Consider the following 15010-nt stretch of genomic DNA (forward strand, 5'->3'; position numbering starts at 1 on the left):
ACAATCCCTTTGAACATAAACACAAAATTACAAACATTCACACATGTCATCCGGTAAATTTGAATGTTAAAACTTCAGTCTTGTTGTCTCCTGAAATGTCCAGACTACGTTGAATCAGTTTTCCTGTTACTGTGCAGTTCAGGGCCCACAGTCCATTTTCTGCTGTATGAGCTGTTGCTTTCATACAGTCAACATTTTCCCTGTATTTTTGCATCACTTTCAGACCAAATTCTGCTCTTGAGCTTGTTGTACACTTCCTTGTACTTGCTCAGTTGACACAATGCCATGCTCCTTCAGACTAAACTGCTGATGATGTCGTTATCATCACAGTTCAAGCTCCTCCTCTTATTGGCTCTTCCACTTCCTTTGCACCCCCCTTGGGTACACTGGTTCACAGCAGCCTCAGCCACTCAACTTCCTTGTCTCAAGCTGAGCTTCCACCATCTTTTCTGAAAGTAAAGCAAACCTATGGACTAGCCTATGGAGGGCAGTCCTCTAATGTGGGTTATTTGATATTCAGTACATTGCAATCTTTAAAACAGTGAGTCCTTTCTGCAGCTGTGTTAGCATAAGTTCACCTGTTAGCATTCCATGCAGTGTTAGTACTGTGATTTAACATGCAGTTATCCAAACATAATCACTTTAGTGTTTTGTAGTACACTTTTCATTTAATTTTGTTATTAAATCACTGTTGCATTAATTGTATCAACCAAACCTTAACTTTAAAATTATCAACGGTAATGACAACCAACCACTCACTTCCATATTCACACCTCAATTTCCAACATTCAATATACCTAATTCCCTGGCTAGGAGTTTAAACTTCCACTCTTTTCAAATTCCAAAAACATCTTTCTCAATTTGTTTTACCAACTGCTCTCTCTCTCTAGGTTATCCAATGGTGCTATTACAATCCAATGACAGACTATCAGTTATTACTTTATTTTTACTAATGACTACACGATTCATAACTAAATATTTCAACTCTCGATCTGGTAATGGAATTCTCAGTGGAGTATTAAACTACCACCAAAGATTACAAATGTATTATATTATTGCATCTTCCATTACATTTATTTCATTTTTCCAAAAATTTTAAATTTGAAATATATTGTTTCAATATGTATTTCCATTATTGTTCTCCCCCCTTGCACAGATTTACTCTGTGCACATTATTACTAATTCTAAGTCTCCTTACTTTCGTTATTTTACCTTTACTTGTATCCTGCGCTTTGTAATCTTTATGAGGTCCTTCATGAAGTCAGCATGTTCCTTAAAGACCTAAAAAAAAATCTTAAGATTTATTTCTTCAAACGTTTAAATTAAATACCTAATTTTGTTCAAACCAGGCATTAGTTAATCTGCTAAAAATGTTTAAATTTCTATATCCAAATCTTATTAGTAAATCTCCACATTTGAATTGTATGTGTAGCTTACTTACAGTGGCTTTAAATCTTGTTCTTTCTCCTTTTCAAAGTTTTCTTTGAGAGTGTGAAGTTTCACACCACTCAGGGGGAGTGAGCAAATGTCAGAGAAACATGATAATAGAGTAACATATGGATAACCACTCCTACTTCACAGAGAGTCTTCAAGTTTCATTTCTCACTAAGCCAGTGAAAAGTACACTGCTCCAAATCACAACAAAAACAACCATTCTCACTGCACATTGATTTCCCAATTGCCACTTACATCATTATACATCACTAAAATAACATTTACAAAAAACTTGCATCACCAACAATTGAAATACCGTTAATCTTTCCTTTGACCTTGTACTAAGTTTAAATATCAACATTCTTTAGACAACCTTCAAACTCACCAATGCACTCCTCACATTATTTACAGAGACACATTCACTCAAAGTTATTTCTGCAGAGTCAGTTTCCTATAAGTCAGTCAGATCTGTTAGTGGATTCACGGATTGAATCAGGTAGTCATCCACTATACCTATATCAAATGTATCTAATTGTTCTTTATAATATCCAAAATTATCAAAAGATATTTATTTGGTCAATTTGAGTTCACCCAAGGCTTTGAGAAGAAAAAGAGCGTCCCCGATTTCTCCTCTCTTGGCGATTCATTAGAAACAACATAGCGTCCTATGTCGTTCCTCATGACCCTTATTATCTCCTAGCCTAATTGTAGATTACTTTAATTATTATACATTTTTTATTCTTAATTAATTATTATTTTAACCTTATAGTGACTGTATTGTATATTTCAGATGTTAGTTGGTTACCACTTCAGTCATTTCATAAGTCACATCAACAACATCCACCAACACACATCTCTTGTCTACAATGAGACAAAGCCATTTGCAAATCAAACAAAATCTTGTCACACCTTCAACTTAAAAACTATTTCCATTTGTCCACTGGGCCTTTCAATGCACTCTTGAACAGCTTGAACTCTCCCATTCATTCACATTCATGCTCTACATCAGAGGTGTCAAACTTATTTCCACTATAAGCCACATCAGCATACTGGTTGCCCTCATAGGGCCAGATGTAACTGTACGACAGAATAAATATAACTAAAAATGCAAATGCAACCTCAGAAAAAGACTTTGAAGCACATGTGATTCTTCAGCCACAATTTGACCATTTGTTGTTTTCCTTAAATTTACACGTACTCTACATAAACCACACTTATCAAGAGCTGTTAAGGACTGTCTTGATCAGGGACACTCCATCCTAGACAATCTTCCTCTCATTAACCATCTCATGCATCATATAAAACACTAAAAAACTTCCTCATCTTCTAGGTTCTGGTGTGTACGTGTGTGTGTAGGTGCATAACCTGTTTATTGTCAAGTCATTCTGATGAATCCTCAACTCATCTGGGTTTCCTTTCTCCTTTCCCCCCTCCAGCCTCCTTGACCTCTGCCTTTTTGAGCCTTACATTGTCGAGCCCAATGTCCAAATTTGCCACAATTGTAGCAGCTCTCATCTCCATCAATTCTCCATCCTCCTCGTCCTCCTCCTCTTCCTCCTCCTCTCCTGCCTCCACGATTGATGTTGCCTGTCCTTGTTGCTTTCGGACTTCCTGTGACACTTCCGGTATGTGCAGGAACAGAGAGAGGAGGTGCAGAGTGAGAAGGAGGGGGAGGAATTGGAGCAGAGGCCTGAGCTGGAGGTGGTGGTTGTTGAGTGCTGATGCACGGGGGATGGAGACCCAGAGGCGTCATTCTCCTGTCTATCTCAGTTGGAGTTAAAAACAGAATTAAATTTATAACATCCTGCATCTCTTCTTCCTGTCTTTTCTCAATTCCCTTAGACTTAGCCTCAATCTTTTCTACCAATTCTTTGCATTCTTCTACCAGTAGTTTTCCTCTAAAACCATACTTCTTTTCCCACTTTTTTTCACATTATCTAACACTTTCTGGCTCATCTGTTTCACATCCCCTTTAAATTGAACCTCGTCAGGTTCACAACATTTGTAACTGTTACAGTTTCCCATTTTTATACTTTTTTATTTTTATTTAATTTTTTTTTAACCTGCTTTTTTTATTTTACCGGTTTTACCTACCATTCATCGAATGGGCGTGATATCACTTACAATGGGCTATCTTCTTCGGTTTTCAACTTCTTTTTCTTAACTTTGTTTTTTCTTATTCTCACACACTCAACCTGTTTACACTAACTTTGGATAATCTTTTCAGCCAGGTGGTTTGTACGACACATTTGTTCCGAGCAACGCACCCTTGTAATATCCACAGAGGATATTTAAGACACTGAATAAGTCACCACTAGAGCTAAAACTAACGATTATTTTGGTAATCGATTAATCTGTCGATTATTTTCTCTATTAATCGATGAATCGTTTAGTTCATAAAATGTCAGATAAAAAATGTTGATCAATGTCTGTCAAACCTGAAAATGATGATGTTTCTCGAATGTCTTGTTTTGTCCACAAACCAAAATGATTCAGTTTTAAAAATTTCTTTGTTTATGTGGAGCAAAGAAGCAAAGAAAATATTCACATTTAAGAAGCTAAAACAATCAGAAATCTTGTTTTAATCATGAGTTGACGATTAATTTAATAATCGTTTCATCGATTAATCGTTTCAGCTCTAGTCACCACAAAGTTTTATTCTCGTTACCACAAAGTTTTATCTTATTCTTCTATCTTCTTAACCTCATCCATTGTATAGAGTCCCTGACTCTTTCCTTCTCTTTTTATTTTGACGCAGTCGAGACTTCGGGATTAGTTTGACTATGCTGTCCTTCCAAATAACAGACCACCCGTTCTTGAAGCCAAACGAGAGTTTTTTTCAAACCCCCACAAATTAAGTTTCCAATGATTTGGCTCTTCACGTAAACATTCAATCTTGGTGCCAAACAAGGGTTTTTTTTCAAACCCCCCTGAAATTAAGTTTCCAATGATTTGGTCCTCATGAGATATTCCTAATTCTTGGTACCAGACAAGGGTTTTTTTTCAAACCCCCCTAAGACTAATTCTCCAATGATCTGGCCCTCACTATGTTTGATCTCGAAGCCAAATGAACCAGTATCTGTTTCACCCAATCCAAAATTAAATTTCCAAACGATTTGGCTCCTCACAATACATACACGACACGTGTCTTACCTTTTTAGTTGTTTGACTCCCTGGCTGGTCCGTCACCCCTCTCTGGTTGGTCACCGTCACTGTCCCACTCTTCAGGGGACCTGGCCTCCCTGACCAAACGGAGCTTTAAGAGCCCCGAGGTGGAGGTCTTTTCTGGAGAAATGTTTCTTTTCTCCGCCTTGCAAGGTCTTCAGGTCCACCGTTGTGAAGAGAGGGACAGGTATCGGGGTCCCACGTTGGAGCGCCAAAATGTCAGGATAATTTGGTAAAAGATGGATGTTGGAGCCAGCTCAGGAATCAAACAAGAGTTTATTTCTGTACAGAAAGAGCAATCACGAAGCAACTTGCAGATTAAGTCACTCCGCGAAGACTGCTGAATCAATGGAAAACCTCTCTAGTTAACCTGTCTGGTGGGTGTGTCAAACCCCCCCACACAGACAGAGCAGAACAAAAGGTTTCCTCCATCCCACGGGAAGAGAAGGAATCAGGTAGACCCCCCATAGGGAGAGAGGAAGATAGGGTGTTTACGACTCAAACCCCTGTGTGTAAAACAAAATAGCAAATGGTCCCTTGATCTTAGGTCACTACAGTTCATACTTTTACATTTATACGATATCAATACAAAATTTCCGTAACAACCCCCAAAACAAGTCAGTTTGTGTTGGATGTTTAGTTTTAAATCACTTTGTTCTCAACAGCGTGTTGAACTTGATCGTGCACAGTAATAGTATTTCTTTATGATTTAAGCATTCATGTACATTTTTGACACACACCCTGAAACAAAAGTCTATTTATATTTAAAACAAACAAACAAAAAAACAGTGAACACGTTTGTCCAGTAGGGGTCCCCAGAGTGTTAGATCATTCTCATCACTTTCTGCATTCACAGTGAGGACCCTCATAGAATTACCCTTACACTAACTATAACCATCACAACTAAGCAGTGTCAAAATGAACGTACCTGTACTTTACTTTGTTATTTATATTTCTCGCAAATTTACTTTTACTCCACTTACATTTCCTCAATCAGAAGAAGACAAGTTGGTCATGGTCTGCATTTATATAGAGGTTTTCTAGTCTTTACACTTTACCCTATAGTCCCATTTACACGCTTCAACATGGGGTTAAGTGTCTTAAGTGTACATTTTATATCAGAAAGTTACTTTTGCTACTTAAGTACAGAAAATGTCATATACTGTAAGACTTTTACTTATTAAGTAATATTATCTGCTATCAATTAAATGTAAAAGTTATGATTTTTTAATTTTCTTATAATAATAATAATAATAATTTTAAAAAGTTTGGTGAAGTAACTTCCTGACATTTACTGACAGGCCGTTCCTCCTGCATTGATCGTCACTGCTGCTCCTAATGAAACAGAGTGATAGTCTCATTAAATATGATAATGGTCTTGATGATGTTGTGGTTTGATTATATCGTCGACTCTGTCGCTGACTCAGCATGTTTCAGTCTCCTCTTATGTCTCTTTACTTACAATAAAAAACCTGATCCAGTGTCTGTCGATTCACATCAGTGCAAACGCACACAACAGTCCGTTTCATGGTTACGACGCACAATGATTCTCTGTGTTATTAATTAAAGTTCTGTGACTGCGTCCATCCGTCTCACCTTGAAGTACATTTTTATTCTGTATTGCGCTCCCTCCTGTAAGGAGACGCTCTTCTCCTTCAGAGCGCTCAGGTCTCCTGCGTACACACACAAAAACAAAAACACAAACAATATGACATCACTAACGGTCGACGTGACACGTATGACATCATCTTTTACAGTTTCTCAGCAAACGTTGAGTCATTATACGACCACACTGCCGCTGACTGAGTCACACAGAGAAACGTGGCTTTCAGCAGCTGCTGTAATAAACGTCAGTTACTTGTTGTTGTTTTACCAATAAAAAATGTACTTCTGGAGAAATTGCACATATTCATCTTCAAACATTTGACTTGACATTTCAAGGATTCTTTCATTCTTTTTTTCTTCTCCAAACCTTTCATTTTGTATTTTATTTATTGCCTCTACAAATACATGGGTTATAACAAGCATCCAATTGATTAAGTGAATTTAAAGAAAATGTCATAAAAAACTAATAATACACGGTACTTTGGCTCAACATGGGAAATTAAAAGTCAAACATTATGATGGTAAATTTCAAGTCATTCCCCGATGCTTTTTGTTTTCTGCTCACTGACAAAGTGTCTCAGGGCAAATGGATCATTTCCTGAAATTCAAAAATTCATAGAAATTATTCCTTAAAAGGTTTGCAAATATTTTCAACACATCCTTGTTCAGCACGACACCGACTATCATGATGGTAAATTTCAAGTCATTCCGAAGTACTTTTTGTTTTTGAGATTAAAGTCAGTTCACTGTCAGTGTATCAAGGCAAATGGATCATTTCCTGAATTTCAAAAAACAGACACAACTTGCTTCATAGATAGATAAATCACAAAAATGACTCATTTTTGATTTGTGGGCAAAACAAGACATGCATTTCCAGGTAAGGAAAACGCAGATCAACAATTTTTCTACATTTCCTGACATTTTACGGAGCAGAATAATGGAGTGGTTAATCAGTTATGAAAATAATCCTTAGTTGCAGCCCTGTTTGTAATTGCAGAACACGTCAGTCAGGTTTAATGCAGCAGCAGCAACGCTACATGTTTACTTAATGATGCACTAAATGGTTAATGTCTCCCCCTCTCTCTCTCTCTCTATATTACACATATTTAAAGTCGGTGTTTTCAGCTAAATAAGACACATAGATGTCAAACTACAATCTGACATATATTACATAACAGTGGTGAACTTGTGTCACTGATTCTTTGTGCGATGAGAGAGTTGCTGCCATCCTGTGGGAATGAATGGGTTCATATGGAGGAGAACAAGAAACTGGCTCTTTTTTAAAAAAAGCACATGAATCAGAATCAGAAACATATCCACCACCTAATCACTTTATATCTCAATTTAAAGTCCTGAGTGCTTTCTAATAGGCACAGAGAAGACGGAGGAAGGAAACGATGAAGAGGAGATAGAGGGAATGGAGTGAATAAAAACAGGGAGGGCAGATGACGAGGGAAATAAAGTAAGCGAACAATGGATTAAAAGAGAGTACAGCTCACACAGAAATGCACAGTTTGGCGTCGGTGGTTTCACTCCTGTTGGTGTGACTTCTCTCACTTTCATTATTACAGATAATACCTTATGGAAATTATTCATTGCTCCGTCTCTGTCTTATTTAATCTGATCCACCTCTCTTCTACAAACCCCCTCACCGCCCCTCCTTCCATTTCCTTTGAGGAGATGGAAAGGCTGCTCGCTCGCCTCTCCAGGGAGCGTCTGACTGAGAAAATAGGTCAGTGTGGTGAACCTTCTACCTACCCACACACACACACACACACACACACACACACACACACACACACACACACACACACACACACACACACACACACACACACACACACACACACACACACACACACACACACACACACACACACACACACACACACACACACACACACACACACAGTGCTTAACAAATGTAACAGACCACCACCCAATATAAGGTTTAAGGCACAGTTGCCCTAAATTAACAGCATTAACATCTGTCATGGTTCATATTTTATTTATGATATTATAATAATAATAGCAAATAATATAACTAATATTTTTATACATGGATTTTCAAATTGACAAAAAAAGCAAAACAGTAAAGCACATTATTATTTCTTGATTAAGATGTCAAATTATAGTTATTTACTTGCATTACTGAGCTGATAAATTTGGTTTTAGTGGTTTAATGTTATGCTCGATTAATATCTGGTAAAGCAAAAGGGATTTTAAAAAAAGGTGAATTAATTCTATAACATTTTCATTTGAAACTTTTTATTTTTTTTATTTTTTTTAAGATTTCTAAAATATTTAGGTTTTCTCATTCGAAATATTAACTAACATTGTCCAACAAAGCAATGACAGATATTTAGTTTGCTCTTCCATTAACCCTTAGAATACAGAGCCTGAATATGTGACCTATAAACACACACCCCCAGGACGTCCATATAAGGAGTTGTGTATTATTCCCACGTGTGCACCTGCGGCACAGATCCGTGCCGTGTGAGTACTAAGGGTTAATTACAAGAAGGCATACAGCAGCTAAACACGATGATAGGTTACCAAGCTTCACATATGTAAATTCTGCCACTAGAGTCTCTGGATCATGGGAATTGTTTGCTTTCTCTCATTTAGTTTCCCCGGAGCATATTATGTGATTTACAGGGAGAGCTTCAGAGGCAGAAGTAGAGTAGTTTTGATTCTTTAGTGACGAGTTTGCGCCGTGTGTTATACCAGAGATGGTTATAAAGCGGCTAAATGAAACAAATCCATTGCGCCGAATAGAACTGATTTAAGAAAGAAGTACAGATTTCTATAGACTGGAAACAATTGTGTACATTTATCCAATCTTTTACTGTTTTATCCTCCACATGAGAGTCGCTGGTGCCAATCCCAGCGGACATAGGGCGATAAGTGGGGTTCACCCTCCATCACAGGGCCTCACATAGAGACAAACAACCACACACTCTCACATCTATGGTCAATTTAGAGTGTCCAATTTACCTAATCCTCATATTGCATGTTTTTGGGTTGTGGGAGGAAACCGGAAAAAGGACCTTGTTCTGTTCGGGCCACGATCCTGGATCTTCTTGACCTGATTTTGTACACGACTCAAAAATAAATAACATCTAACGTCTCATCACTTTTTATCTCCACATCATATCTTTAAACTCAGCGATGAGAGGGAGAGCAGATGTTCTCCATCAGTGCCAAACCTTCATCATTTCTTTCTCCCCTGCGTTTCGCACACGAACAGTTCCGTCTCGTGCCGCTCGAACAAAAAGAGACGGCAGAGCAAATTCAGACAAGCATCCATTAACTCTCTATTTATTAACAAAGAGATCTTTTAAGAGGCCCCCCGCGTTACGGACATAAATCTAGACGCAGCACAGCACAGGATTGAGATAGAGATTGAAGGTTAGCGACTGACACAGTGAGGATGTTTGGTGTGTTAACGCGTGTCGTGAGTAAATGTGTCGCGTTCTCAGCAAAACAAGCCTGGGAAAGTCATCGTTAAGGACTTTGTAACACATTATAACTTAGAAATAAGGTCGTCAAGGGTGTTATTATTTAACCGAGGCTTTGATTTATAAAAGAATATGTGGATCAAGTCTGGATATCGTGGCAGTTTCAGGCGTGAAATAGGACAGAAGAGGTTTCCAGTGGTGCTGGACTCCTGTCGTAAAAAGTACTATTACGGCGAAACTGGCCCCGCAAAGAAATAAAGCTCGATCGGAACACGTTTTGTAGTAAAATGTTACAACCCTCTTGAAACTTGATGTGTAACGTACCCTTTAACCCTAACTAGGTCACAGTTCTCGCATGGGTGGCCACATTGGAGCCGGGAATTTCTTTCTATCTCGGCGAGAGTCTCATTGCTGTATCCACCAGGAGACAAAAATCCATTAGTTGTTGTTTTTCTGCTGCCGGCTCAGTCCGACGAAAATCATTTTTCATGTTCCAGTGCATAAACATTGAGGTTATCGATCTAAACGAGGAGCAACAGTGGGAGCTGAAATGACTGTCAGTTCTTGTCGAGGATTAATACACGGCCAAAAACAAGATGAAAGTCCACCAGGTCTCAAGATCTCATTAAACGACAGACACACACACACAGAGACAGTGGTGGTAAGAAGACTGGGACGAGCTGAACGACATCTAAAGGAGACATTAAGTGTCCTATAAAATGACTGAACTGATTGAACTTCGTCAAGATATTTGATGTCAATATTGTCTTTGATCAGTGAACAATTTATGATGAATCGTCTGCACAGAGGGAGCATTGTCTCACTGTCTCTGTGTTCTTACAGACAAAGACGTAAAATGTGTTTTACATTTATATTCTGAGAGGAAACAGCACGATTAGAACATGAAGACACCTCCGTCTACACTCTTAGAAATAAAAGTGCTAAGTAGAACCATATAAGGTTCTTCGGCTTGTCATCATAGGAGAACCCTTTCGGAGGGTTCCACCAATAACCCTTTTTAAAACCCTTTATTCAGGAAAGGGGTTTTAAATGGTTCTCTGGATCAAAATGGTTCTTACTGGAACCATTAGTGTTACCAAGAACCCTTTCTGCGGGAAAGGGTTTTTCAGAAGCAAATGGTTCCAGGTAGAACCTCAGCCCTTGTAGAAGAACCCTTTTGGAACCCTTATTACTAAGAGTGTACAGGATGTTCTTATTAAGAGAACAGTCAGTGTTCAAAAGGAAAATAAATAAGATGAAATGCAAGAGGCGAAATAGAACAAGAGAAATGCAGCAGACTGATGTCAGTTCTGGTAGATACATACAGTAAATGTAAAAGGGCTGAGAATCAATAGTGAAAATACAGTATGATTATTTAATGATACTTGTTTAGATACCAATTTTATCGGAGTGGGAGTGAAGTATTGTTTTTGGTGGCTCTGGGTGTCTGTTTGTTTGTGCTTCCACACTTGCACTTGCCAATACGACCAACAGAGGCCGCCAGAGGCTTCTTGCGTGAATGGGGTGAAGTCTGCCATCTCCGATCTCTGCCTAGTTAAAACTGTTTACACAAAAACATGCATTACAACAAAAGTTGGTTATGATAAGTGGGCAAAATGTGCCAGTTTTTTATTTGAAATGCATTTGCAAGTTGCTTGATTCAAAGCAGGTAATCGACTCGACTTGCTTGAGACTTGAAGGTTAAGACTTGTGTGTGTGACTTACTCCTCCATCTCTGTTAAATGATGACCACATTTTTTAAGGACTTCATTTCCAAGCTTTTCAAGACTTTTCAAGACCTGCATATTCCCTGTTCAGACGTTGAACTTCTAAAGCTAACTGCAGAGTGTAATGGCAATAGAAAAACAAGAGTGTCCCTATTTATATTGATCCCCTATGAGCCTTGCTGTTATTATATTTCTTTCTTTGCCATACGGCACAGAAAATACATTATTCTGTATCCTAAACAATGAGGAGAACAACCGGGGACATGAAAGTTGTCCATTCCCTGACGATGATGATCCAAACTGCCTGGAATAAACCAAAAATCCTTCATTAACCTCATGGATTTAAGACCCTCGCCAGCTTATGTCGACAAAGATCCACGAGAGATCTTGAATCTGATTATTGTAATGTGTGTAAATGTAAGAAAAAGAAAAAGAAGTGCCTCAGCAGAAAAATAATGCAGTTTACAGTATAAGCTGTAACCGGACACTCTCTGCAGTTTTACTGAACAGGCACAGACAATAATATGCAGTGAGAAACTCTCAGCAGTGCAGTAGAGTTTGCATCTTTTCTTTTTCATTGCTCACTTACACTGAGTGCAGAACAATCAGGTTAACTATGGGGTATATCTCACACTGTGTTTGCCTCCTCTTCTGAGGACACACACACACACACACACGTGTACACACACATTCAGAGCAGAAAATGCCTCATCATTTAGGGCACCATGCTGCCGTGGTAACAGCACATAGTGTATAAAGAGCTCTCTAATGTTTTCTGCCAGCGATGGAAAGTCCATTTCGCGTCCAGTCTGGTGCCGGCCTGGGCAATCTGACTGTAACAAGATCCAACAGGAGGACCGATTAGTGCCCCGCTCCTTATTGTATAGATTTATGGAGGGGAATTATCTTTGGATTTTTGTCTCACACAGCATTAAAATGATTCTTGTGCATTCTGCAGCAGAAAATATTCCATAATTACCTAATTTATCTGCTTTTTTTTTTTGTTCTGGTACACTGGAGAATGTGTTAGACGATAACACTGTTTTATTTACTGTGTTTATTTACACAATGAAAGCAGGTCGTTCTCATCAACCTCCATTGCTGAAGAGCATTTACTGTAATGTGCAGAACGAAAGTCTAAAACATTCAACAGCCATAAACTTATCATGAGAGGCACGATACACGGACTTAAACGCACATACATGACATTATGTATGTTTAAATCTTTAACTTAAAATGTGCTGCTATTACTCAGTAGTCTTGGATTCTAAGATTATGAATTAAAATAGTCATTTTTTTAGTCCTGCAGTGGGTAAATTTGCATTGTCACAGCAGTAAAAGACAGTAAAGATGAAGATAATAAATAATAAACATGCATTTCCAAGAAAGTTATTAACAATAAGTTAAAAATGAATGTTATATTATATAGTTATAGACAGTTTCCAAAATATATAGAGTATGGGCTTGATATTTCCAGTATAAACAAAGATTGAACATGGGATATTATATATATTATTATGTATAATGCCACTGTAAACTGCAGCTTGTTGAAAGAAATCTGCTAAAATATTATTAGATTATAGAAGATTATATTTATTATTTCTGCCCACTGATGTAAGAGAGTGCATTTTATTAGGAAATATCCTCCTTCTTGTATTTTTTTATTTGGAGGGAGAGTTTAGCTTGCTGGGTTAGGGTTAAATCACTAAATCACTAATAATAAAACCCTTGAATACCAATTTATATCTTAAAGAGCTGGCATTTAAATGAAGGCTTGCTTCAGACGGAATGAACCAAAAAACATTTCATCTTAAACCTGAGTCAGGGACAGATGTACATTCTTAACCCCGATGACAACACTATGACATCATCGTCCACAGGAGAATTTATTCTTTGACTGGTGGAATGTTCCTTTAAAATCCACAGTTGGAATACAGCCTTGTGTTAAAAATAAATCTAACCCCCGGTCCATGGAAGTTATTCTCCATCAGCCGTTTCATTTCCTCCATCTTTTATAACTGACTTCTGAAGACGGCACCGCCCTTCCGAATTCACGTAATCACCCTTTACACAATGAAACGTGAACATTAAAGGCCTGGTCCTCGTCTGTGTTCTTCTACAGAGTTTCATCTGTTCCTCAACCCTGTTCTTTCTGGGGATTCAACCTGATTATAAGGTGGAAAACCTGATTATTATGCACTGCAGACACACACACACACACACACGGACACACACAACTTCACTGCCTGGTGCGTTCGCCTGCACCCAGGGGAAAATGTCAATACTGCCCCGTAAGCAAACATTTAGCTGTCTCTCCTTTCTCAAGTGTGGACACACCCACTGCAGTCTTTCTGCACACCAGATGCAGCGTGGTGCGAGTGTGTGTGTGTGTGTGTGCGCGCGTGGTAGACGGTGGAGGAGGAAAGATGCCTTGCTCCAGAGCATGCATGTCGGTCAACACACATCCACACCCACTCTGGTAAAGATGAAGCGGAACAAAGAGGAGCGACCAAAAGAATAAACTAGGGACCATGTGAAAAAGTCCTATAATGAGTCACAATATGATCATTATTGTAATCATATGCATGTAAAAGGGCACAGATGCACGTTTTCTGGAGAAACAGATAAAGTAACATCCATCCATCGTCCTCCACATGAGTGTCGCGGGGATAAAGTAACATTATAAATGTTCCAAAAGCATCTTTCAAACATTACACACAAAAACTAAATGTAATGTTACTGAAACATACAGACAAATAACCACCAAAGTGATGAAAGTGGTGTGTCGTACCTGTGAGGTCCATGGTGACTGGTCCAGGAGCCTGGTCACATAACAGAGTCATCCTGGTCACACAGACGTTGGGTGCAGACAAGTCTGGAGAGGAGAAAAAAAACACTCTGCTTAGTGAAGATTTCACTAATTTATTGTTTTTCTATCTTAAAGGTGCCATATGTAAGAATGGGGCCAAAAACTACTACAGTTACTACATTCAGATTCAAAATCCCGAGGTCTTTTAGGTTTCATTTTCTGACGTGACTGGCAACCCGTGGTTGCTCGGCGGCTGAGACTCCACTGACTGCAATGATTGGTAGACGGCGGTAGGTGGCGCCACATGCCAAAACACGATTTCAAAACATAAACATGATTTGCAGTCTGCAAAAGATTTTTTTGAATGCAAATATTTTGTCTGTACTGTTGTTGTTGGTGAGTTCAGTTTGTTATATGAACATTATTCCTGAGTCTCTGTGACATATTAGGAGGATTTTATGGCCAGTTGATTTAGATTTATTACATAATGCACCTTTAAATTAGTTGTTTCACCCATTAAAAAAAAGGAAAATGGTATTTAAAAAAAAAAAAAGGTAATTATTGACCGCCCCCCCCCCAAACATGCTTAAAAGGTGATAGATGAGCAAAAAAACCAGGAAGTATTTACACCCAAAACACAATTTAGTAAATCAATCAATAATTGATTAGTTGTTGCAGTTGATTAGTTCCAGCACGACTTGCCTCGGCTCGACCAATCAGGTCCATACCAGGTACTATCTCTAATTAGAAAGCAAATAAACCAAGTCGAGTTGAGTTAGAACTGTATAGTGGAAAAGCGCCATAAGGCT

The 15010-nt window shown here is 38.4% G+C and overlaps 1 protein-coding gene across 1 annotated transcript in view; it reads right to left on the reverse strand.

Moving 5' to 3' along the window:
- The window catches only part of arhgdig (Rho GDP dissociation inhibitor (GDI) gamma), a gene marked incomplete at both ends in the record, with an annotated part of 31309 nt that overhangs the window by 2884 nt on the left and 13415 nt on the right, over positions 1-15010 (reverse strand). Inside the window, 2 exons of the mRNA XM_083896565.1 lie at positions 6196-6272; positions 14184-14267. Coding sequence (XP_083752691.1) covers positions 6196-6272; positions 14184-14267 — 161 coding nt within the window. The remainder of the gene's footprint in view (positions 1-6195; positions 6273-14183; positions 14268-15010) is intronic.

The sequence above is a fragment of the Microchirus variegatus genome (genome assembly GCF_963457635.1).
Source record: "Microchirus variegatus genome assembly, chromosome: 10".
In the NCBI taxonomy this organism is placed as follows: Eukaryota; Metazoa; Chordata; class Actinopteri; order Pleuronectiformes; family Soleidae; genus Microchirus; species Microchirus variegatus.